Source organism: Mastomys coucha, unplaced genomic scaffold, assembly GCF_008632895.1.
Source record: "Mastomys coucha isolate ucsf_1 unplaced genomic scaffold, UCSF_Mcou_1 pScaffold18, whole genome shotgun sequence".
NCBI lineage: Eukaryota > Metazoa > Chordata > Mammalia > Rodentia > Muridae > Mastomys > Mastomys coucha.
The window spans coordinates 89,724,643-89,750,522 of record NW_022196900.1 but is presented as its reverse complement, the minus strand read 5'-3'; the positions used below and the strand labels follow the sequence as shown (position 1 = coordinate 89,750,522).

At 51.0% G+C, this 25,880-nt stretch overlaps 1 protein-coding gene across 3 annotated transcripts in view; it reads right to left on the bottom strand.

The window, feature by feature from the left end:
• Slc9a1 (solute carrier family 9 member A1) overlaps positions 1-25,880 on the bottom strand; it is a 54,257-nt gene that overhangs the window by 10,378 nt on the left and 17,999 nt on the right. The window contains exon 2 of one of the 3 annotated variants that reach the window (XM_031378971.1): positions 1,524-2,146. The exons of 1 other annotated variant lie outside the window; for it this stretch is intronic. Coding sequence is in view for 1 of the 2 variants with exons in the window: in XM_031378970.1 (XP_031234830.1) it covers positions 1,524-1,984 (461 nt within the window). In the remaining variant the exon portion in view is untranslated. The remainder of the gene's footprint in view (positions 1-1,523; positions 2,147-25,880) is intronic. One more of the 3 variants, XM_031378970.1, reaches the window with a different exon arrangement.

The window sequence follows — 25,880 nt, the reverse complement described above, 5'->3', positions numbered from 1 at the left end:
AGGAGGAAGAGGAGGAAGAGGAGGAAGAGGAGGAAGAGGAGGAAGAGGAAGAAAGAAAGAGAGAAAGAGAGAAAGAGAGAAAGAGAGAAAGAGAGAAAGAGAGAAAGAGAGAAAGAAAGAAAGAAAAGGGCCCAATTAGGGCTGTCAGAAATGCACCAGTGGATCCCAGCTCTGGGAGGCAGGCTGGGCCTCAGCAGCAGTGTGCTCCACCATAGGCTAACCTTACTTCTGGCTTAGGGATGTCATGAGTGATCACAGTCTGCCAGCTCTGGGCAGCTGGTCCTGGGTTGTACAAGAACTCAGGTTGAGCAAGCCAATAAGCAGCGCTCCTCCAGGGTGTCTGCTTCGGCTTCTACCTCCAGGATCCTGCCTGTAGTTCCTGCCCACCCTTTCCTCCTCAGGCTGCTTCTGGTCATGGTGCTGTGCCACAGCACCAGAAACCGTGACAGAGCCTCAGAGTCACGTGATCAGCACTGCACAGAAGGTAGCATGCATTCAGACTGGGAATGCCTGAGCATCCGCCACGTGATCAGCACTGCACCCACCGTCAGGAGACAACATAGACCTGCACACAGATGGAGTTATCAACTCGATTCAAGCACACCTCTGGTTCCTGTAGGTCAACCTGGATGCTTATCTAGGCTCAGCTGGGGGTGGTTCAAATTAGGCACCCAAACTTCAGCTGCACATGAACAAGCTGGATTCCTATAGGAGTCCCAGGAAACCCCACCCAGCCTTTAGACAATAGCACTGCCACTCTGTCACTTGAAACCTGTCAAAGGAGAGGCCTAGAAGAGGAAGAATTTCTCACTTAAAGTCACAGGGAAACAAGTAGTCAGGTGGCAGTGATGCACACCATTAGTCCCAGCACTCAAACTCAGATCTCTGAGTTTGAGGCCAGCCTGATCTACAGTGAGTTCCAGGACAGCCAGGGCTACACAGAGAAACCCTGTCTCAAAACGGAAAAAAAAAAAAGCAAAAAACCAAACACTTACCAACCAAACGAATGAACAAACAACAAAACTATGCACTAAGCCCAGGCCTACTGACTTCACTCACCATGTCCTAGAGGTTCCAGGACAGAGTCCTTTTCATTTCCTTTGCCCAGAACCCTGCACACACCAAAGTCTTAAACAGCCAACACAAGAGCTAAAAGCCTCCTCAGAGATTAAATGGGCTATGAACTGAGGCACAAAGAGGCCCAGGAACTGTGCAGCACAGCATCAAATGGAAGCTGGCCAGGAAGCAAATGACCTACTGGCCAGCAGCTCAGGTCCTGGAGGGCAACAGACCAAGCACACTGCCTCAAACCTCAGCTCCGCCACATTCTAGTAAGCTGTCTAACATCTGTGGGTTGTTTCTAGTTCTGTAAGGTTAAGAAAGTACATCTCTCTTCAGGTTGTCCATGTTCCAGTGCTCAAAGCAGTGCCTAACACACAGCAAGCACGGAGGGACGCTGGCCATCTTTATTAACCTTAGTGCCCGTGCCCCATGTGTGTGTGGTGTGGCCCCTGACCCCTCACCACAGTGACGGCATCATTGAGCAGGGACTCCCCGAAGACAAGGATGTGTAGCAGTTCATTGATGTGGATCTCCTCAAAAACAGCCAGCACAGCCACGGGATCCACAGCGGAGATGATACTGCCGAAGAGCAGGGTGTCCAGCAGGCCAATGTTGTTGATCTGCTCGCCACCCACCAGGCACACGGCGTACAGGAGGCCACCCAGGAAGAAAGCGTTCCACAGTGTGCCCACCACAGCAAAGATGAGGATGGTGCCCAGGTTCTCCGTGAACTGCCGCAGGGGCAGAAAGTAGCCTGCGTCCAGGATGATGGGCGGCAGCAGGAAGAGGAAGAACACGTCCGACTGCAGGAAGGGGGGCGTCTCTCCGACGCCCTTGATCAGGCCCCCCACCAGCAGCCCCACTACGATCAGCAGGCAGCTCTCCGGGACGATGCTCGAGATGGTGGGGATCACATGGAAACCTGTGAGGGGCGAGAGAACGGGAGGCCGTGGGCTTTTCAGGGGAGCCAGAAGAACAGAAGGTTGGGGACAGGACTGGGGACCAGGAGAGCAGCTGGCGAGAGGTGCACAGGCTTGGTCTCAGAAGGCCGCTCTCTTAACTCTCTGAGCCTCGGGTTCCTTGCCTGTAAAACGGAAGGGATAATACCAGCTTCACAGGGCTGTGGTATAAAATAATTATTTTAAAAATTTATAGTATGTGTGTGTGTGCATTTGCACATGTATGCATGTACCATGACACATGAGTGGATATCACAGGACAACTTGTGGTTTTCCTTCAACCAGGTCCAGGGGACTGAACTTAAGTCCTCAGGCTTGGCGGCAAGCACCTTTACTTGCTGAGCCACCATGGACCTGATGCTTTCATAGAACATTCACCTACTGCCTGTTACACAGCAGCAGCGCTGCATGCCTCTGACAGGTGGAAATCAAACTGATGATCAAGGTGCAAAGTACCTACGGCATCAAGCTACCTTGAACCCATGGCACTTTCTCAGGCACATGCTCAGGGACCTGACTTACGTCCCACACAGAGACCCACAATCTTAACAATCCTGTCTCGGGGAAGGCGGCAGGCTCCATGCCATGGAGGTGTATAAGCCGCAGGCTGACAATGGTATTAAAGTGGGGACATGAGAGTGACAGGAGAATCTAGGAACATCAGTGCCAGGAGAAACATGGGGACAGCAGGCCTGGGTCTGCACCCCTGCAGAACACACTCAGCGACCTCCAGCCCCAGACTTGCAGGCAGCAGGCAGCTGTGTATAACTGAGGCGTGCTTTTACAGACACCAGGCAGTGTTGGCCATCCTCTGTTGTGGCCTAAGCTAAGGCCACCCCAGGCTTCTGAGGATACCGGGTTTGGTCAGAACCCCATATTCCCTATGAGCTCTTTGGTTTGCTTTTGAAGTAGGAAGGTGGGTGAAGACCTGAGCAACCAAATGCATGCTGGGTACTCAGTCCCCAAAGCTAACTTGGCCAAAAGGTAGTGAGGCCTTTGCCCAGGGCTGAGGCCACCTAGGAGCTCAGCACACACCTGCTGACTGATACACAGGGATGGCACATATCCCACCACCTTCTAGACCTGCCTGGTCAGATCTCTGCCATCATTATCCCTAGAGCTGTGGTAAGGAAGGACATTTCTCCCTATGGCGAAGCTCCTCCTCTGTTCAGTACCGACCCAGGCAGCACCAGGAAAGCACTACTGTCCCCACATGACGCCAAGCTCCCAGAGACACTAACATAGTCGGGAAAAACATGGGTCTTAGGGTAGGAAGAAATCTCAAAGCGACTTTGTTCATGTTCCTACTTCAAAAGTCACTTCTTGTGTTGAAAAGCTGCCTAGGTCACAGAGCCTCCCAATAACACCAGTGTTCAGCCAGCAGGTGCAGCTCTTGTCCCACTTTCCTTCCCAGCTCCTAATGTTCAGATTCTTTGCGACTGCCCCAAATGAGCCCCTCCTTGTTCCAGTAGATGGGCTCCCAAATGTGTGGCTGCCTCCTCTTCCAGGTCTTCCCTGACCATCCTGTCTGCCTAGGGCAGGACAGAAATTCCTCTCTTGTGCCTCCTTCTCTTACAGCATTAAAGCCACAGCCATCCCCCTGTCCCCTGGTACCCTCAGAGGTCAGGCAACCAGCTAAAGAGTGGAGACAAGGCTGCTGCGCCTTAGGCAGAGATCTGCACTGCTCTGGAGAGGAGACTATAGGGCCTGCTACACTGTGGATCTTGAATTTTTTGAATACCTGGAGTTTTGGGTTTTTTTTTTTTTTGGTTTTTTGAGACAGGGTTTCTCTTTGTAGCTCTGGCTGTCCTGGAACTCACTCTGTAGACCAGGCTGGCCTCGAACTCAGAAATCCGCCTGCCTCTGCCTCCCAAGTGCTGGGATTAAAGGCGTGCGCCACCACCGCCCGGCAATATCTGGAGTTTTAAAGGGTTAATAACACCTGAGGGATGACAGAGCCTTTGTGAGGTGGGATCTAGGAGAGGTTTTTAGGTCACTGTGTCCCTCAAGGGGAGACAGAAGGTTCTCCCCTGGCTCTCTTTACTCTTTGGTTCATGAGTTAAGCGTTTTGTTCCACCCTGTGCTGCCCCCAGTACTGCCTCACCACACACCCAAAGCAAGAGGATTGCTCAGGCTTAGATTAAAACCTCTCAAACTGGGGCGGGGATAATGGCTTAGTGGGTAAAAGTGTGTGCTGACCCATCCAGCAAGAGGATTCTAGTTCAGATCCCAGCACGCACACACACATAAACATACACACATACACTGTAAATACACACACACACACAAACACACACAAACACACACACACATAAACACACACACTGTAAACACACACACACACACACATAAACACACACAAACACACACACACATAAACACACACACTGTAAACACACACACACACATAAACACACACACACACACTGTAAACACACACATAAACACACACTGTAAACACACACATACACACACACTGTAAACACACACTCATATACATATACACACACAATGTAAACATATAAACCCACATACACATACAATGTAAACATACACACACAAAAGAAAAAATGCAACCCTCTAAAGCCGAGTTTAAAAGTTTAAGAATTCTCTTTGAATGTGTACTTAGTCATAGGAAAGTGGACCAACTAAGGTTAAGGGAGTTTAATTCTTCTAGTGGGCAGGAAAGCAGCTCCCAAGGACAAGAATGCAGCTCTAGGGACTGGTAAAGCGACTCCGGGAGTCAGGTACCTGTTACCAAGCCTCATGACCTGAGCTGGATCCCTGGGGCCACACGGAGAGAACTAATTCTTACAGGTTGTCTTACAATCCCTCAAGCAGGCTATGGCACACATGTAAGCACATATATACACACACAAAGATTTGAGTGTCTGGGGTCCTCTGTACAGTCAACAACAGCCGCCTTAGAAGAAGGCAGATGTGCCAGAGCCAGTCCAGAGGAAGCAGAGGAGAGCTTCCACCTCTACCCAGCAGAAGAAGGCTGGAAGATGCCTCTCATCCTCTGTATTTACCAGTAAATCCACAGAACTGTCCTGGCCCATGAAATGCCAGACAGTGAGCCGGTATGCCACCTGGAGAGGGTGTGTGTAGGAATAAATGAAGGGTGTTTGCTGTTCCTGAGGATGTCCCACAAGCCGGCACTGTGCTGGAAGCACGTGCCATCACTCAGTCCTGACAGTCTGGTGGTGGTCCCATGCTGCAGAGGATAGGCCCGGGCTCTGCAGGGAAGGGTCCCGCTCTAGCACAGGAGTCTAGGGTAAGGAGCTCTCAGGCATCAGCCGCAGTGCTAGTATCTTCTCTGAGCCTGCTCTGCTGGGCACTGGGGACCTGTGTGAGAAGCTCATGGGGATGGCCATGCTTTTCTAGAAAATGAGTCCTCCATGGCAGGTGGACAGCTGGTGTTCCTACAGGACAGATGGCAAACTGGAGCTCTTGGAAGGCAGGGTGGGCTTGGGGGTCTTATGACCAAGGGGCAACATGCCTTCTACTTAAGACAGCTCCCAGGGCACCTGGGCTACAGGCGTGTCCCTGGAACTCTTCCTTCCCACTTTTACCACGACTCCTGTTTGGTCCTGCTTCCTAGTTTTCTGCAGGGGTTCCAGGCCTGAGGAGCCTCTAGGCTGAGCACAGGCTGCAGGGAAGGACTAGATCTGTTCACTCTTGGCTTCTTGCCTGCAGTGGGTGGCACAATCCTGGAAAGTGCTTGAGGGAGGGAGTCTATCAGGAGGGCGCCTCCTCAGGGAAAGGAGTGTGCTAGCCTGAGATCTGTCCTAGTGTGTCCCCTCCCAAGGCCTGCCTGAGATCTGTCCTAGTGTGTCCCCTCCCAAGGCCTGCCTGAGATCTGTCCTAGTGTGTCCCCTCCCAAGGCCTGCCTGAGATCTGTCCTAGTGTGTCCCCTCCCAAGGCCTTCCTGAGATCTGTCCTAGTGTGTCCCCTCCCAAGGCCTTCCTGAGATCTGTCCTAGTGTGTCCCCTCCCAAGGCCTGCCTGAGATCTGTCCTAGTGTGTCCCCTCCCAAGGCCTGCCTGAGATCATCCTAACATGTTCCCCTCCCAAGGCCTGCCTGAGATCTGTCCTAGCGTGCCCCACTCCTAAGGCCTTGATTCCGGTTATCCCCACCCTGTATCCCTCAAGAGTCCTGAAACACAGGAAACTAGCTGACACTTGTAATGAAGGGGGCAGGAATGACAGATGGGGTACCTGCTGTAGTGACAAAAGCCAGCATTGAGGCAAGATCTCAAGAAAAAGCCCCTCCAGGGCGCAGACCGCGGCAGCAGTGACTTAGCAACGACGGAATTCGGGTAGGGCAGACACAATTTGAATCAGATCTAGAGACAAGGGAGCCAGAATGGACCTCAGACAACATTTAATTCTCCATAATGTGGAGGGTCAGAGAGAGCAAGTGACCTGTCAATGGCCTCAGAACCAGTTCCACAAGAGTATGTGCTCTAAGCCCAGTGGTCCCTCCAGCCCTATGCTGTCCTTCCAGGCATCCTGTCCACCAGGAGTGATGCAGGAACTGTGGAATTCCACATCCCTTGCACAAACCCTTGAAAATAGCTCCCAGCTGGCCTCTCTGTGGGAAATAGCTGGGGGAGAAGTGGGGTACTCACTCCTTCCTGTGTAAGTGATCATCTGAACATGTGTGTAAACCAATGCATGCTGACAGAAATGTCACCGGATTTTGGATTGACTGGGAACTCTCAAGGCTTTCTGCAGCTGCTCTACCCTTCACCACGAAAACATTTTATTCACATTTCTCAAGCTGTCTCCATCTGCTTGGGTGGGCATAGTGGAACTGGCAAGCCTGTCCCATACTGCCCATGGTTATCCACGTTCCTGGTTCCACTTCCTACAGGCCTCTCTGGCCTGGGAAGTTAGGGAGGAATGCTGGGTAGAGAGGCCTCAGAGGCATACCAGTGTTAGGTCACCAGGGATGGGGTGGTGGCTGAGGGCTGCTCTGGGGCTGCAGTTCGGCCGGGGCCCAGGGGATGCCTTGGTTCACTGCACAGGGATTCCATTTCTTTATCTCCCTCTTCACAGCCCCAGCACACGGGCAGGCTCAAGCACACAGGCAGGCTCAAGCACAGCACTGGGAGGCAACGCCTCACATGAAGCTACAGCGACACTGTTGGGGGGGGTGTCGGCACTGACCCTGGGACCTCATCTGCCCCTTGCCATGGCTATAAGGGGACCCAGTTTTATAGACAAGGAAACTGAGCCAGAGAAAGGTTAAGCAACTCGGTTCAAATTCCCACAGCCAATATGTGGAATTTGCTCTTAGTCACTCGCAGCATCACCTCTAGTTTCAGGCTACGCTGCTTTCCCAGAGGACCCACCCAGGGCTAAGGAGGCCCAAAGCAGTTCCCCGAAGACCAGAGGCAGCCAGTTGTTTCCATGAGCCCTTCTTCCCCAGGGAAGTCCTTGCACAGCTCCTGTGCTCTCTCGCGGCTCTCTTGAAGACCATCTGCTTTTGAAGGCAGCTTCCTAAGAACTAAGCAGTGAGCTCAGTTTTTGCTGCCACCCGTTAGGGCGATAGGTCAGAGTTCATCAGACACGATTTCTCACTAGCACCTCAGCTGTGGGACTCACAGAACAAAAGTAGTTCAGATTCAGCCTCTGCCGCAGCAGGTTTCCAGAGAGACCCTCGGGGGACTGTGTAGCAGTGGCTACCCATACTGTGTTCCACAGCCAGCAAACTGGGTCGCAATCGGGGTACAGTCACTGATCAGCAGGGTGGTCTTGCCAAGTTATTTGATGGCCCCTGTCCTCAGTTTGCCCACCTGTAGCAGAGCAATGGGTAGAAGAAGACGCAGTAGAAGAGAAGACAGAGGTGAGGAACAGCAGCCATGAACAAGCTTGGCAGTGCCTTCCTATAATCTGACCCACCTGAGATCCTGAGGCAAGAGGATCACAAGCTGAGGCCTGCCTGAGCAACTCAGTGGGAATTAATCTCGAAAGAGCAGGGGGAAATCACCAAATAATGCTGATGTCCACAATAAAGCGTGGCAGCCACTCTATTAAAGTTTTCATCAAGGTCTACGAGATGGCCCTGTGGGTAGAGTGCTATGGTGTGAGCCTGGTAACCTGAGCTCAATTCCTGGAACCCTACTAAACGTGGAAGGAGAGGAGCGATCACATGGAGTTGTCTTCTGACCCTACACACGCACAGGTGGGGTGGCCCCCATATCAATGCACACACATACAATAATAAATAAACGAAGTAAAACTTCCTTCAGCTGAGTGTAACATAAATACACCATCATGGTCCACTACGCCGCACATCTGCACATCTGCCCACTGCTAGGCTGAAGGCTCCCAAGGGTGAGAACTCCTCAGACCCATCCAAGTTCCTGGTTTCTAGCCCAGAAAGAGCGTTAACTCCGTGAGACTGAGGTATGACTGAGCTGTCAGATGTGAGTGCAGGGAGGAGTAGAGCAGGCGGTCTCTGAGCTCTTGAGACAAAGCAGTGCTAGGGAAAAAGAACAGGTGGCTTTCCCAGAGCAGGGCAGTTGAGCTGGGCTTTAAAGATTCAACAACAACAAAAATGCCTAAGGATCAGGGCCCGTGTTCTCTAAAGAGCCTCCTAAACTGGGCAGCTTGGAGCTGCCTATAACTGTAGCTACTCTGGAGGCTAAGGCAGAAAGGAGAGTACAGGTTTCAGGGCTGTCTGGACTTCGGGGCAAGCCTAGTGCCTCCTCAGAAACTAGATGAGAACCCGTCAGAGAATAAAAAATAAAATGCACAGGTTCAAAGTGTAGCTCGGGAGTGAAGGGTTTGCCTAGCATGAGAGCAGCTGGTGGACTCAGTCCCAAACACCGCAACAACCGAAGAAACAAACAAACATAAATAACTGGGCCTGTCGAGATGACACAGTGGTTAAGAATGTTGACTTCTCCTGCAGAGTTCTGTTCTCAGCATTTCTGCACACACACACACACACACACACACACACACACACACACACACACACACACACACACACACACGGAAAAAAAAAAAACAAGGTCATTTGTGATGATTCATGCCCTTAAATCCCAGCACTCAGGAGGCAGAGGCAGGTGGATCTCTGAGTTCAAGGCCAGCCTGGTCTAGAGAGTGAGTTCTAGGACAGCCAGGGCTACACAGAGAAACCCTGTCTCTGTAGTGATATGAGGAGTGGGCTCCAGCCTTCACCTGATCCTCGCTTGATGGCTAAGAAAGGATCAGAGAGGCAAAGTGACCTGACAGGGCTCCGAAACCAGGAAGGGCCGTCACTACAGTCTACAGTCTAGGTCTCCTAGTTGCCAGTTTCGTGAGCGCCATAAGATCTAAGCCTGGCAGGATCAACAGAACAAGAATTCAAGTCTCCAGTATGCCTCCCCCACAGAAACAGTCAGAAATAAATCTGCTCCCAGTACCTGGGCAGGAACCACCCCTGCCATTCTCTCTGTGCCTCTCCCCAGCATTTCCATACAGCAGCTGTCTCTTGTTTGGATCCATACGTCAGAGACTTTCTAGGCTGTGGGGGAAGGAGGACACATAGGGCCCCAGCTCCAGGAATAAAGTCTACATAACAGAACAGCTGCAGATCTACCTGAAAACACGCTGGTGGTGCTGGGCCAGGAGGAAGAAGGCTGAGCCAGGGAGCCAAGAGGCAGTTCCAGGCCTGGCTCTGCCCTCTAATAACCACGGGCCCTGCCTGTCTTCAGGCTTGCCCGCTCATGGAGCGCACTACAGATGGGCCTGTTTCTGTGTCTCGTCAGGTGAGAATCCAAGGGCTGGACACAGAAGCACCTTTATCCCAGGATGTGGCAGAGGCAGCTGATAAAACCTCAGAACAAAGAGATGGGCCACAGCAAGTGGGAGAGGACTGGCAGCCTGCAGCCAGGAGGAACCCACAGTGAGGATAGGAGTTATGTCTGGGAGGCTGGATGGGAAAGGCTGTTTGTTCTAGATGCAGAGAACTGTGCCTTTGTTTTTTTCTTGTTTTTACTCTTCTACCTCCACCAATCCCTCTTTCCAGTTGCCAGAAGTTTCCCAGTCTGGCTTCTGTATATACAGTGAGGAACTCTGCTTCATCTTGAACTTCTACCTACCTCCCAAAACCCAGTCACCTCCTCTAGGAAGCCCTCCCTGCACACTCCAGACTGAATCTACTGTTACTTCAAACTGAGAGGGGTGTTCTACATTGCTGCCAGGCATCCCAGCACAGCCCTGAGCCCTAAAAGGAGGATACTCAGGAAAACATGGTTGAGGAGATCATGGGAGTTTCCTAAAGGTCATACGAGTTCCTCTCAAAGGGGAGGAGAGTATGGACAAACAAGCAGAGAGCAATGACCTCTGAAGCCTTCTGAGCTTCTAAGGCTTGCTGCCAGCCTGGAAATGAAGCTGGAAGGGAAAAGGACGCAGGCTGACACTGCAGGCCTCAGAGGGTCTTCCCAAACTAGGCCAGGCCTCCGACCTTCAGTCTCAGTGTGTGTGTGTGTGTGTGTGTGTGTGTGTGTGTGTGTGTGTGTGTGTGTAGGCTTCTGCTGTCCTGGGGCCTCCAGTCACCAGAGCTCTCTGTAAAGCCACAAGGCAATGAGTTCCCCTGCAGTGAGGCAGGCGATGACTCACACAGGGAGAAAGGAAGGACAGGGACCAGGACTGCAATAAACACTGAGTGTTGACAAGAGAAAGAACTGGCAGTGTAGGACAGCAGGAGGGCTTCAACGGCCAGCAGCCTCAGTACTTGGAACGGGGAGCAGGGGCTGTGGGACAGGTCAGTTAGCTCCTGAGTCTCAGGGCTGGTAGGGGACCATGCGCATGATACACACTGATTTCTTTCCGTGAACAGCTGTGGTGACTTTAAGCAGGTCCATGATAATTTAAAACGGTGTGTGCTATCTCCCTGTCAGTCTCTGCTGATTCAGAGCCCAGCCCCTGCGCTGAGTTTACTTGGAGACCTTCAAACCTTTCAGCTTCTCTTGTTATGCTTTATTTTCTTTTTTTTTTCTTTTTGGTTTTTCGAGACAGGGTTTCTCTGTATAGCCCTGGCTGTCCTGGAGCTCACTCTGTAGACCAGGCTGGCCTCGAACTCAGAAATCCACCTGCCTCTGCCTCCCAAGTGCTGGGATTAAAGGCGTGTGCCACCACCACCCAGCCAGCAAGCCTTCTTAACTGAAGCTGAGCCATCTCCCCAGCCCCTTTTACATAATTTTAAAACTTAAATTTATTGTTTTAACTAATGCATGAAAAACTGGGACTCTGTGGTGGAGAGTTTGCATAGCATGCTAGAAGGTGTTGGACTCTATTCTCACACTTGAAAATAAAGCATAGCCGGGCGGTGGTGGCACACGCCTTTAATCCCAGCACTTGGGAGGCAGAGGCAGGCAGATTTCTGAGTTCGAGGCCAGCCTGGTCTACAGAGTGAGCTCCAAGACAGCCAGGGCTATACAGAGAAATCCTGTCTCGAAAAAACCAAAGAAGAAAAAGAAGAAGAGAAGGAAGAAGAGGAGGAAGAGGAGGAGGAAGAGGAGAAGGAGGAAGAGGAGGAGAAGGAGGAAGAGGAGGAGAAGGAGGAAGAGGAGGAGGAGGAGGAGGTCAAGACTACAGAGTGTTTGGGGTAACTGACGCAGGAGGACCCTAGTCATCTTTCACACTTCGACCTATGGAGATACCTTATGGTAGTATGGCTGTGCCCAGACCATAGCAACAGAGCAGTTCCCAAGAGTGAAGGGCAGCTGCTGGTGCTCTGACACCCTCTACCTAGAGTCCCACACAGGCCTTGTCTGTGCCAACGTTGGCAGTATCACCGCACGGCCTTGGTGTCTGGTTTCAACGCACCTTTACCCCATGGTACCACTGACAGTGGAAACATCTAAATGACATTCCTGGCAGAGGACGCTCTTCTTGGCTCCTCTGCTTTCAACCTTGAGGTGAGAAAGAAGGAAAGCAAATGTTGGAGCTTACACAAAATCTGGAAGTGATCTAGTGTCAAGTCATTGTACCTTAGTCCTGATGGCCTGCTCTATGTGTGGCTGCCCAGCTGAGCTCTCACTCCCACAGTCACCCCAGTGTGGGCCTGGCCTGTCTCGGGCCAGTGGTGGGAGTTCCACAAGCTACTGTGCCTTATATCTGAGGTGTGGCGGGGGCTATGGAGAAACAATGCTCTCAAGTTTCAAAACCTTTCAATGCTTGTTGTTAGAAATGTTAGAGCCATGAAATGCTGTGGATTTTCTTTTCTTTCTGGTGGGGTAAGATACAGTCTGCAAAATGTAGACACAAGACAGAACGGAAGTTGATTACACCAAATACCCGTGGCTCCTAAGTAGCCCTCTCTGCCTGGGGCCTGTCTAATTCAGAAGCATCACAATGAGTTCAAGGCACTGTGCGTGCCCCATAGCGCTTGCACTCGCACACAGATGGCAAGGTGGCATAGGAGTGGCAAAAAGGACTCAGCACAAAGACAACCATTCCCAGGAACCCCCTGCAGAAAGTGAGTCACAGTGCCTCACTTTCGGCTGCCACACAGGTTGCCAGAGAGTTGCAAGGAAGCAGACTAGGGCGGCACTGGCTTACTCAGGAAAAGACCGGCCACAGCCCTCAGCCCCTCACAGATCAGCTTGCAGGATTTGTCATGTGCCTGCCACACATCAGCTGTGGCTGAGAAGGCTCTGAGCCACCTTGTAACTTGAGCACTTTGGCGACCTCTCAGAAGGCCAAAAAGAAAGAGATCGGTGAGAGCCACGGGGTGCAGGCTTGTACTTGACAAGCGGAGGCAAGTTGGGCCAACCTGGGCTACAGAGCAGAATCCAAGGCTACTCTGGGCATCTCAAGAAGACACTAGCCAAACAAAGAGAAAATGGCCCGAGGGCACAGCTAGGCAGGAAACATTTCCCTACCTTATACAGGTCCTTGGGTTTAATCTCTAGAACTCCAAAAAAAAAAAAAAAAAAGGAGGTGGAGGGAGGAGAAGGAAGAAGAGGAGGAAAAAGAAGCAGAGGGAGGAGGCAGTGGTGAGAAAATAATTGAGAAGCTCAAGTAGGGAGGAATGTGCTCAGATGCTCAGGGTGCTCTGCAGAGTGGCTAGGGGGCATGAGCTGCACCTTTTTTTTTTTTTTAAGATTTATTTATTATTATAAACAGGTACATTGTAGCTGTCTTCAGAAGCACCAGAAGAGGGCATCAGATTTCATTAGGGATGGTTGTGAGCCACCATGTGATTGCTGGGATTTGAACTCACGACCTTTGGAAGAACAGTCAGTGCTCTCACCCGCTGAGCCATCTCACCAGCCCAGGAGCTGCAACTTCTAACTGGTAACTCCCTCTCCCTGCTTCTCCTACAGTTGCTCATGCCCCTCTGTGGAATCGTTCTGATTCCTCTGCGTTTTTCACGTCCCACCTCCCACCAGTCAGGGGCAGCTGGCTCTTCCTTTTAGACCTGTGACTTTAGCCCTTCACTGAACCAAGCCACTGTGACTGCTGCTGGGACCTGCTGCAGCTGGATCCTTCAGTCTCCTCCATCCACTGCACTCGTGGGGCTCCTCCTGTGCTAGCGAGAGGAGCCACCTTCACAAGGGAAGGTGGGCATGGTGCACAAGCAGATCTGAGTTTATAGTCATTTCCAGACCAGCCAGGGCTTCACAGCAAGACAAACCATCTCAACAAACCAAACCAAACAAACAACAAAAGACAGGTTTTTGAAAGGGAGAGACTCAGGTGGTGGCGCACGCTTTAATCCCAGCATTCTGAAGGCAGAGGTGGGTAGGTCTTAAATTCAAGGGCAGCCTGGTCTATACAGTGAGTTTCAAGACAACCGGGGGAACCACAGAGAAACCTTGTCAGGATTGGGAGGCAGAGACAACACCCCCCCCCACGACTTTGCTTCCCGTGCCCCGCACCTCTCCTGGCTGATTGCACCTCAGAGCCTTTATTTTCCCTGATTCCCTCTGTCTCTGCAAGACTGATAGCATTTTCATTTTCTCTTCTTTCCTTTAGGTCCCCCCAGCCACCTCCTCCAGAAGGTCCTCCTCCAGTCTAGAGCTCTCACTATGTCTGTGGCACCTGTCACTTCCTGACAGCCTATGTGCCCAGCCCTTCTTCCTTCCCTGCCCAGAGTGAGAGCTGCATCAAGGCAGGTTCTTGTCAACCCTCGCTCTCAGGCTCCTGGCGCCTAGACTAGTGCTTGGTGCACAGTTGTCTTCGACTGTTACTGATCTGTGAATGACTATCTCTCGCTTTTATCACTGTTCCAGGTGATTCTCAGGATCACGTGAGACCATAGATATGAATGCACTGTCAGAGTGGATCACCTTGTCTCGGGGAGTCCCTACAGAGACAGACACACAGCCCTGTATTGAGAGTCTGGTCACATTGAACAGAAGGCTAATTTGTTTCCCCCCCTGAGGCCACAAGCAAGTTCCTCACCTCAGGCAAGGAGGGGACATGACCTCTTACTTTTGACTCTCTGGCACCAAGCTCAGAGCCTGACATGTAATGATAAGGATCAAGCTTGGCTGCCGAGCCTGTCTAATCACTTAAGGGCTCCTATCTGTCCTAGCAACTGGCTCTGTGTACTGAACTCTAGCTGGACTGTGCTTTACCAGTGAGAGCAGAGACACCTCATAGGCAGAATGGAGAGGGGCAGTTTGCTGGTACAGGCAGAGCATTTCTGTTGGGATCACATGACAACACAGGCTAGAGGGGAAGTTGTTAGATGAGCACCAAGCACCACTTTCTCTGGTTCTCACAAGAAGCCGAGGCAGTGTGAAGAAAGAGAACCAGGCGTGCTGCCTCCCAGCCCAGGGCCCACCCAGGGATAGGCCATGTAACATCATTTCGTGAGCACAGCCTCAATCAATCCACGGAGGCAAGAGAGCCTACAGGGCTCCAACCACCCAGGCTCAGCACCTTGGAACCTCAGAGAGATGTCTGGCCACATGGTCATGAAGTCTAGGCTCCAGGGAGACCAGCAACGCCCCCTGCATGATACCAGAGCAGAGTGGGGAGACCCTAACCCCCCATTCAGATGCCTTGAGAGACTAGAGCTATATTTAGAGGGAGAGAGGGCCAGAGCCAGGCCCACACCAGTGAGCAGAAACCTGGATTGCATTTCCTGGCTTAGCTACACACTGGGTGCTCTTAACAAAACCTTGCCTTCCTAAGCTCCTGCCCTTCCTTTCCTGCTGGTAGTGGCAATGTGGGTGGCTCAGGGCAGCAGGAAGAAGAACATGACCTGCACATTGACAAATGTTCTGCTTTCAGAGGTAGAAACCAGGATTCAAAGCCAGGAAGCCAACAGGTCCGAGTGCTCTGAAACACACAGGGAGACTGATGTCCACTCGAACAGTTTGGCCTTCTCTGCAGCTGGGACTCTCACTAGCCCCGCCTGACTTGGGTTCAACAGAAGTAGAACATAGATACAGACATGGAGGGGCTGACCTCCTGCTGGAACAGAGGTCATACATTGCCTGGCACCTCTGAAAACTCAGGCCAGCTCCGTGTCAGGCCCTACAGAGGCAAGGACTCAAGGGTCAATAAATCAGCTTATCCTAGGAGCAGTTACTCTACAGCAGGGCACCCAGCACGCTGGGGCCTGCAGACTGGACTCATGTACAAGGTGCAGGGGCTGGTGAAGATGGCTGAGGAGGGAGAAACCATGAGGACAAGCAGTGAGCCAGTCAGACTTTCAACCCAAACCCAGTGATATATCAGGGAGGCCCCATGGCTGGGAGGATGCTCTCCGGCCACTGATTAGCCACATCTTTATGCCAGGTACATAACCTCTCACTCAGTTCATTACCTGGGAAGTGGAAGTCACAACCATTTCCACCTGGAAGCGCTGTTCTAAGCAGCCAAAGAGCTCAAAATAGTCAGCTAAGGGCACTATCCCAACTCTGCACACCTCACCTCTAACCCAGAATAGACCACCAGCGTCAGGATATAGCTACAAAGAAGGAGCCAGAAGCCAGGAGACCTGTGCTCCACTCACAGGCAGCACAACACAAGCACCCAGTGCCTGACAGTTTTTCAGGCTAAGCCTGCCCGCAAGAACCACAAAGGGCATGGAAGGAGGCTATAGAGCAAAACCCTTCTAGAGGCCCCAAGGAACCAGTTCCTCGTAACCTGTAAAATCATAAAACTTCGTTATGGGGAGCAAGCACAGGTCACAGGAGTTGTGGATGTGCTAGGCTTTGCAAAAGCTCCAGAATGCCCGGGCCCTGGGTAGCGGAGTCCCTGCAGGTAGCTGTAGTGGGAGCGTGGGACCACAGGCCATGTTCTGAAAACCTTCCCCACTTTGAGATCCAGGATGGTGGTAGACTGGTGAGAGGCATGCTTGAGGACCTCTCCCTGTCCCTCCCCACACTCCTATCCCGGGACAATGGGGGCAGTTTGTCACTCAGGCCTCTAGGGGCAGTAACTGGATGGATAAGAGACAAGCATGACCAGAGAAGGCTATGCTGTAGAGGGCACTGCAGAGAAATGAAGAAACAGCAGGTCTTAGACCCAAAGCCAGGAGAGTCCAGGATCCTTCCTTAGAAGAGAGAAGCAAAAAGATGCTACAGGAAACAAGGAAGAGACAGCCAATCTAATCTCCGCTTAAATAAGACAAATTAGGCCCAAAGGGGGGCAGAGGCTGCGCCAAGGTCATGAAGCAAAATGGGAGCAAAGCTGGACACACACTCAGGCTCGTGTGTGTTGAAAGTCATCCTCACGCAGAATGTGGCAACAACTCCACAAACCGCTTCTGCTGCGTTTTATTTTAACTGTCCTTTCCTGAGCCCATTGACGTATACTCTCCTCATGCCGCCACTGAGGAAACTCAGGGGCCAAAAAAAAAAAAAAAAGGTTAGGAGGTTTGCTTTGTTTTGTTTTATAGACAAAGTCTCTCTACATAGCCCTGGCTGTCCTGGAACTAAGTATGCAGACCAGGCTGGCCTCTGCTGGGATTAAAGACCTGCAGCACCACTCCTTGCCTTAGTGTGGAGCTTCAACCTGGTCTTTTTGACTCCAGAGCCACGGTCTCCAGCCATGTTGCCTGAAAAGTGAGGTTCTGGTTTTTGTCCTGCTGGGAAGTGAACAGGAAGTGTGGGAAGTGAACAGGAAGTGTGGGAAGTGAACAACAGCTGGAGTTTGCTGTCAGCTCTCACTCTTCTGTGTGCTCCCAGGCTGACCACTGACTGGCCCACTCTAAACCTCAGCCCCTCTATGACCCACAGCAATACAGATAAACCCTGGGGTGAGGCAGGAGCTACCTGCCACCCCGCCACAGAGGAATGGAGCGCTGCTGGGTCTGGCCTAACAGTCTCTGCTTAATTCCAGCATGTACTGATTTGTGGAGGAGGTGGCAACATGACAGTGTACCCTCTAGCTGTAGACTGCCACCAAAGGGCAGAACTACCAGCAAGCCTCAGGCATTTAGCCTCAGCAGGGCCGTGAGGTAGACACTACTATTTCCATTTTCCAGTAGACCCACCAGCAGGCTCAGAGTTTAAGAATTCGCTCAAATGACATATGTAGGAAGCAAACGGGACTAGTACTTGATCCCAGGGCTACTCAGCTGTAGAGGCCAAGCTTTGCCATCATGCCAGGCCTGGTCACTGTTTCCTGCTGATACCCGTCTTCTGGAATGAGTGCCAGGCTAGAGGCTGGGATCCCTTCAGCCAAGTGTGGAGGCCCAAGGGTCCCAGCCAGGATGAAAGCTGCCTCCCTGCTTACTTGCTTGCCAGTCAGCCAACCCCTAAGTGTATGCATGGGCTCAGGAAGGAGATAAGGGAGCCTGTGTCAGCACTGGCTTCCGGCTGGTGCTGCATTAACTGTATGTTCTGCAGTCTACAGGGGAAGGGTACTTATGCCTCCTGAGGCAGGGCAAAGATGCTTGTGGCATCCAGACTGAAGGAGCAGCCACCAGGGGGCAGGACGCAAAGAGTTGGAAACTAGGGGGTGGGGTGTTGTTTCTAATCAGCTCAGTGTCCTCGCCCCCTCTTTCCTCAAGGGATGGCGATGCTGGTGGTCATGAGGGGCAGTCACTGAAGGCTTGAGCCTTCGCAGCTGCCCGCTGACCTGGAGCACATTTCCACCACAAATGAAGGAGACTGAGGCTCCCAGAGGCTCAGGACCACTCAGCTGGTGAGGCCAACCTAGATTTAATACCCAGAAGTGACCCCATGTTTGCTCACCCACAAACATGTTTCTTTCTTTTTTTTTTTTTTTTTTTTGGTTTTTCAGGACAGGATTTCTCTGTGTAGCCCTGGCTATCCTGGAACTCACTCTGTAGACCAGGCTGGCCTCAAACTCAGAAAGCCACCTGCCTCTGCCTCCCAAGTGCTGGGATTAAAGGCGTGCGCCACCACCGCCCGGCCACAAATATGTTTCTTAACAGTTCCCCATTTGCACCAACAAGAAAATGATCTGGGTGACAAGTTTCTCAATGATCCAAAAGCCAGTCACAACCTGGACTGCCTCAGAGGGTCCACAGGACCAACTGAAGCTTCACCATGATAAGGACCATGTAAGGGGAGCCCCAGATCCTGAATCCAGGTTGCCACAGCTCCCTGTTTCAGAAGTGACACTGGTCCTGGCTCTGCTTGGTCCCGGCCTCTCCCCCAACCCCCACCCAACCCCCGCAAGGATTCAAAGTTATCCAGCTTCACCGCCCTCCTAAGTAGGTTATCTGTCCTCTCTGAATTTTGGGGTCCTCATGTACAAAGTGAGGCTATCGCTCTCTACCACACAGGGTGAGGGAAGCAGCACCTGAGATGTGTAGGCAAAACCTAACAGGGAGCCAGGTAAGCTGAGGCTGGACCATGAGCTGCTGGTGCCTACTGCCTGTTTCCTATCACCACTGCCACCAGGACAAGTGTCACTTTGAGACCTCACCCTGAAAGCAGATACCAGGGCTCTCCTCAGTCCCCGCCTTGGGCCAACAGGGCACTCCCAGATAGGCCTGCCTGGCTCCTTGATTATCATCACCAAAGCCTTTTTTATAAAAGGCTGTGGCCACAAAAGAGGACAGAAGCCAGGGTACAAAAAGGCGTTTCCGAGCTATGTACCTGGTACCAAATGCGGTGGCTAAACATGTAAGAGAGTAGGGCCCACCTGGTCTGGCACTGTGCAAACACTTCCCGGCAAAGGGCTAGGCGAGTGAGGCTAAGGCCCCAGTGATTTGCTCCCAGTCAGCTTTGCCTCCAGGTTCTTGATCTTGGCCTAGGCTGTAGTCTACACAGATCTGGAGGTGCCTGCTTCCCTGTTCTCTAGGAGCTACAAGGGTACAGACCGTGCAGATCAGCCTCTAAGGCAAACTCTGATAGAATATTCAAAGCCAGGCCTGTGGGGGTCTGCCTAAGAGGAGGGGAACGGAAGGCTCAGTTTAGCTTCTTTGGTTTGGAGGACAAGCAGAAGCCCAGGCTGCTGTGATTGACCAGGATAATATCTCTCATACAAATCCTGCACCTCTGTTCTGCCTTCTAAGAGCACAGGCTGTGCACATTCAGTGCCTAAAGTCCCAGGTACCACGGTACCTACACCAGGGACGAGGGGCTGGGATGGCAACTGAAGCAGTGGCCATTGAGGAAGTCACACACCCAGGAAGTGAGCAGGTCAGAGGAAAGCTCAGGCTCACCGAGGGGACTCTAAGGGAAGTAGCTAAGCAGGAAATCGATGGCTGGCTTTGGCCATGTCACTTGCTGGTTTGGGGGCCTTCCTGGGTGCAGAGGCTGACTGGGCACAGGGTACAGCTGGACAGCAGGCAGTGGACAGAAGGAATGATAACTATGGTAGGTAACAATTTTTCTGTGGGGATTGTGGTCCTTACATAAGAGACACATTACCACTGAGCCACACCCCCAAGGTTGCTAATAACTAATCCAATATTTCAAAATAGAGGATTTTCAGTATTCCTAGTACAAAGAAATGATAACTATCTGAGGTAATATGCCAATAACCCTGATCTGATTAGTATATATCGCACACATGTATCCAGCTGTCTGGATAAGTATATTATAGACATTTGTATACAATTAGTATGCATTGTATGCGTGCATACAAGCTGTCCAAATGCTCCCAGTCAGCCTCTGTGCCTCTCCCACTTAACCCTTCCTAGGTTCTGGTAACCACTGGCCTACTCTTGATTTATAAAATCAACTTTTTAGTTTATATATCCATATTTTATGATTAATTTTTTAATTTAAAATTTATACATAAAGGTGTTTGGCTGTATGTCAACAACCCTGATCTGATTAGTATATATTGTATACATGTATCACGACATCACACTGTTCTCATTGGTCACGTAGCACATGCCTTTAATTTCAGCATCTTCAAGGTCAGCCTTGTCAACATAGTAAGTTCAAGGACAGCCAAAACTATTCAAAAAGACCCTGTCTAAGACAGGCAAACAGAACATAAGCAGCAACATTGAGCTTTTTAATATTGTTTATTTTATGTATGTGAGTACACTATAGCTGTCTTCAGACACACCAGAAGAGGGCGTCAGATCCCATTACAGATGGTTGTGAGCCACCATGTGGTTGCTGGGAATTGAACTCAGAACCTCTGGAAGAGCAGTCAATGCTCTTAACTGCTGAGCCGTTTCTCCAGCCCCATTGAGCATGTTTTTCATGTCAACTTTTTATTAAATAGTTCACATCACTATACAGAAAAGCCCAGTAGGACACAATGGTGTCTTAATTTTTCTAAAAAAAAAAATAAAAAAATAAAAATAAAAAATGCACAACCCCACCAAGGGGACAGTTTTTCTGAGTTATAATTCAATATTAAACACTTTACTGTAATAGATTATCTCATTTAAATCCCACAAAACCCCATGGAGTATAAGAATGCTCAAAGCAGCTTTCTTCATAATTGTCAAAAAGACGGAAAGCCACTCGATGCTTATCAACAGGAGAATGAGCCAACCACAGTGCAACCATACATACGGTCAGCAATAGAAAAGAACAAACCCTGGGTAAATGTGACAACAAAGAGGACTCTCACAATATGCTCAGCAGAGGGCGCAAACACAAGAGCCCCTATTATACTACTCTTTTCTTTCTTTTTCTCTTCTTTCTCTCTTTTTTTCTTTCTCTCTTCCTTTTTCTTTTCTTTTTCTTTTTTTTTTTGGAGACAAGCTTTCTCTGTGCAGCCCTGGCTGTCCTAGAACTCAGAGATCCGCCTGCCTCTGCCTCCCGAGTGCTGGGACTATACTATTCTTTTTATCTGACATTCAAAGACAGGTGAAACAGCATGTGGGAGGAAGAGGCAGGAGATCGGAGTTCAAGATCATCCCCAGCTAGTTAGTTAGGAGGTCAGCCTGGGTTACATGTGACCATCTCAAAAAAAAAAAAAAAAAGCATATAAAACTAACCAAGATGATAGATGTTAGAGTAGGGGTTACTCCAGGGGCACTGGGGAATATAGACCAGAGCCCACAGGAAACCAGGGTGCACAAAGATGCCCTGCATCTTCACCTGGGTAGTTCATGGGAATGCACATATTGTAAATGGCACATTTAAGGATTACCTACATAACACACACACACACACATAAAGTTTATGCGTGTTTGTTACAGTATATAGGCATGTAACTCCATAATTAAATACATAGGAGGGTGCTAAAAAGACACCCACGAAGTCAGGTCATCTCCCTACAGTCACAGAGCTGGCATACAGTAGAGCTGGTGCCGACCGGAGACGGGCTGCAGAGAAGGATGCCGTGACTCTCCACCTGCAGAACCACCCCAGCTCTCATGGGCAGCTTATTCCTCAGTTCTAACGTGGGACCCACTTGCTCCTCCTGCCGGACATCAGTACTGTGGTTCAGCCACCAACGGAAACCAGACTCACCAGAAGCCTCAGCTGCTGTTTTGACAGTGAGGCCAAAACAGGGTCAAAAGTCAGGCCCGCACTAAAACTGGGATCTACTGGGAGCTGTGGCAGGGTGAAAGCAGCCAGTGCAGACAGGGTGCCTGGCCACACCCAGTACTCATAACAGACCCTGGTCTCCAATGTGAAGAGCCAGGCCACAGAAGACATAAGCAGCACAGAAGACACACCAGACTGGCCTCTGGCCTGCATGGCCTGGCACTCCCACTAGTACCTCATCTGTTAACCCAGAAAGGCTGAGTCCGGCCAGCCAGCCTTGCCCATCCCCGGGTTCGGCGAGAGTTATAGAGGACTCAGCCGTTTACAGCAGCTTCCATCCTGCTTGGCATTCTCAGCCCAGACCACGCTTGCCTCCTCCTCCCTCTCCTCTCCCCGTCTCTGAAGGGAGCCACTCCTGCTGCTTGGAAGCAGCTATTTCCTCTCCACTCTTCCCACAACTCCTACACGATCCCTGTCCCAAGCCATTTCCTACAGCTTCCCATCTGATCAATTCTTAGGAAGCTGATTATCCACAGAGGGAGGAGACAGGGATCTCAGAGCCAAGAACACCGAGAGAAAGCTTCATCTCCACCTTCCAGGACAGCGGTGGTGTAACACTTACCCACTGTGCTTGCCCCCCCCCACCCCCAAGACGCCTGCAGTTCTCTATCCACAGCAGACCCGTCTTCTACACCAACTCTGAGGCCACTCTGGATTACTTCCAACCCTAGTTTCGACCTGTTGTCAACACACTCTAAGAAGCAGCATCACAGAGACCCATGTGCCACCAGGACCCATTGTACTGCACCCTGCATCACAACAAGCAGTGTTAGCTGTCATAGTTCTATCTCCTACCACATCTGCCCAAGCACAGTAGGTGCTCAGTGGCAAGCTGAAAAGGTAGAACTCCAAAGGAACCCTAGCTCCCTCTGCAGAAGAGACAGGAATGGAGGGAAGACAGCCATTTGTGTTATCACAGAAAGGCCTAGCTAGAGTCAAAAGAGTTGTGCCCAACCCCAGTTTTGCTACCACCTGCTGCTGCCCTAGAGCAAGTCACTTCCACTCTGGCCTTCTGCTTCCTCCTGTGTAAGATGAGAGAACAGGCCAGGTTCTGTCCACAGTTTCCCAGAGCCCTTCTTGCTGGGTGCTCTTAGCATGCTCAGTTCACCTCCCCAGCTTTACACACGAAGTCCACATAGCTGAGATGCAGGAGCACAGATTTGACATAGGAAGAGGGATGTCCAGGTCTTAGAACTCTGATGTACCATACCCTTCTTCAGGACATGTCTGTTGACTGGCCCCTCTGCTTGGTAGCAGCTCTCCTAGGCTGGCACTCCAACAGCAATGGCCTGGCAAGAGCTACTTTGTTGGGAAGCTGTGCTCCACTGTCTCTCAGGCCTAGGCTTACACAGTTCCCTCTGTAGCTAGCTCAGGCTTAAACAGCTCCCTAACACTGACTCCTGGATATCTACCCACCCCAGTGCAGGTCAGACCACTCCATCCCACTCCTGATGGGACCACACAACACTTAGCATTGACTCTAGCAGCCAACCTGAGGCCCTGCCTCCTCCGATCTCTTCTCATACTTCACTAAACACACCTTCTTCAGGACCCTGGTTTTCCCTGTCCCTCAGCTACCTCCTTTGAGAGCCCTCCTGACCTATGTTTATGTCCTTTAGATACATATTCCTTCCTGTCTGACATTGTTGGACTTACTGTCTAATGCTCCACACTTGCATGTGAGCCCTTTGACACCAAACACTCTCCTGCCTTGGTGCTGGCTGCATGCTAATGAGATCGACGCAGAGAGGAAGGAGCTGGTCGGGAAGGTTTGTACTGACATCAGCTAGCCTGGGTGGTCAGGAAGGCCACTCTGGAGACATGTGACTGGAAGGAAAGTGCTAGTTTGAGTCAGTATCCAGACAGTGTTCCAGGTTAGGGGACAAGCAGACACTACAGTCTCAGGGAAGATGGGCTGGCGAGGGGGGCAGGGCATGACAACGAAAATGGTATAGGCTACAGCTCTGAGATTTTGTCTCAAGTTCAAAAGGAGGCATCAAAAGGATCTTCAGCAGGGAACACCATGTTCTAGGTTACATTCTACAAGCACCTCGCTGCTCTATGGTCACTTCCTTACAGCCAGCACTGGGGGATGCTCAGGCTGGGACAGAGAGAATAGGTGTGGAAGCAGTGAAGAGCAGCCCGTGACCTAGGCTACAGTCCCCTCTGGCTGGAGTTCCAGCTGCCCAGCAGCACAGTGTGACCCGACCGACCTAATAATGCCACTTCCTACTATGCCAACCCATATTCTTTCAGCTAGCTGGGTGTCTTCTTGGGTGGCTACTTGTACCAGATGCTTGGTCTTGGACAGTGTCCCGGGCCTCCTGATTTGAGGCCTCTTTGCTATGGGATCTGCTCACTGGGCTTCCCAGCCACATCTCTTCCCTCTCTAGAGGCTTCCCATGCATCGAAGAACAGCACAGCCATCCCCAAGCACTAAGTTACCCAGTGCTGGTTTTCTGAGATAGTTATAAGCTGGCTAAAGGCAAATACTGCAACTTGCTCTGCTCAGGATCGTGAAAATGGACAACCATGTACTAAGTGGCATCCTCGGCACGAGACCAGGCACTGGCAAGATCAGTCAAGGCAGCTCCCTAGCCTGGTCAAGGGCCATAGATACCACAGACTCTCACCAGCCCCTGAGTACTTCTTCTGCTTCCCCTGCTGGCTAAGCAGGGAAATGAGGCTATTTGGTGGGAGGGTTGGCATTGTCCCAGCGGGTTTCAAAAGCAAAGGGCAATCTGGACTGGTGGCTTACTCATAAACACAGCAGTCAGTAGGGTAAGGGAGGAGTTCAAGGACAGACTGGGCTACAGTGCTAGAGCCGGTTTCAGTATCAGTATTGTTTGAAGCAAATGGCAATCAGCATCACTTCTGGTTCTCCATCACCTCCTGGCTGTGCTTTCCTCCCATTCTCCCTCAGGATAAGCTAAGCAAACCAACACTTCACCTTCAGAACCCAGGTCAACACTCTGAAAAGTGAGTCACCTCCCTCCTACACACACACACACACACTCAAGCACTCACTCATACACACACTCACACACACACACTCACTCATACACACACTCACACACACCCCATCCCCAAGCCCCATGGGCCCTGCCACTGCAGCTCTCACAGCAGATCCTACTCGCCTGTTTACATACTACTTCTCCCTTGAGGTGATACGTATTCAACTTTCCATCTTCAGCAAGCCGTTCTCAGCAGAGATCAACTCTTGCCATCTCCCCACTCCTAACTCCAAACCAAATTCAGTTCATTCTCTCATTTGCAAGTCTACCCCAAGTACTGATCATACTCAGGCCTGCCCCAGTACCCTAAGCTCATATACCTAATGGCGTCCTCTTATAATGTGACAGGACCAGTCAGCTCGCAATGTGCTCAGTATGCTCAGGGCCTTACAGACACCACCCTATTTGACCTAGGAAGCTGAGATTTAGTGTGGTGATTAAGCTGAAAAGAGGCAAAACTTTCTGCCCTTAACACTGGTACAACATACCTTACACTCAGAGGTTGGCTGTTAAAAAGTATTATATTGCTGGGCGGTGGTGGCGCACACCTTTAATCCCAGCACTTGGGAAGCAGAGGCAGGAGGATTTTGGAGTTCGAGGCCAGCCTGGTCTACAGAGTGAGTTCCAGGACAGCCAGGGCTATACAGAAAAAACCCTGTCTCGAAAAACCAAAACCAGAAACAAAAAACCCTAAAAATTAGTATATCATGGGCTAAGGATATAATTCAGTTGACAGAAGGCTTGCCTGATAAGTATATGGCCCTGGGTTCGGTCTCTAGCACCATAAAAACTAGGTGTGGTGGGGCATACCTATAATCTCAGCACCCAGGACGTGGAGGTAGGAGGGGGAGGCAATTAGAAATCATTCTTGGCCACACAGTGTTTGATGCTCTCTTAAAATTCACTAGATAGCCCAGTCTGCCCTTGAACTCACAGGGGAGG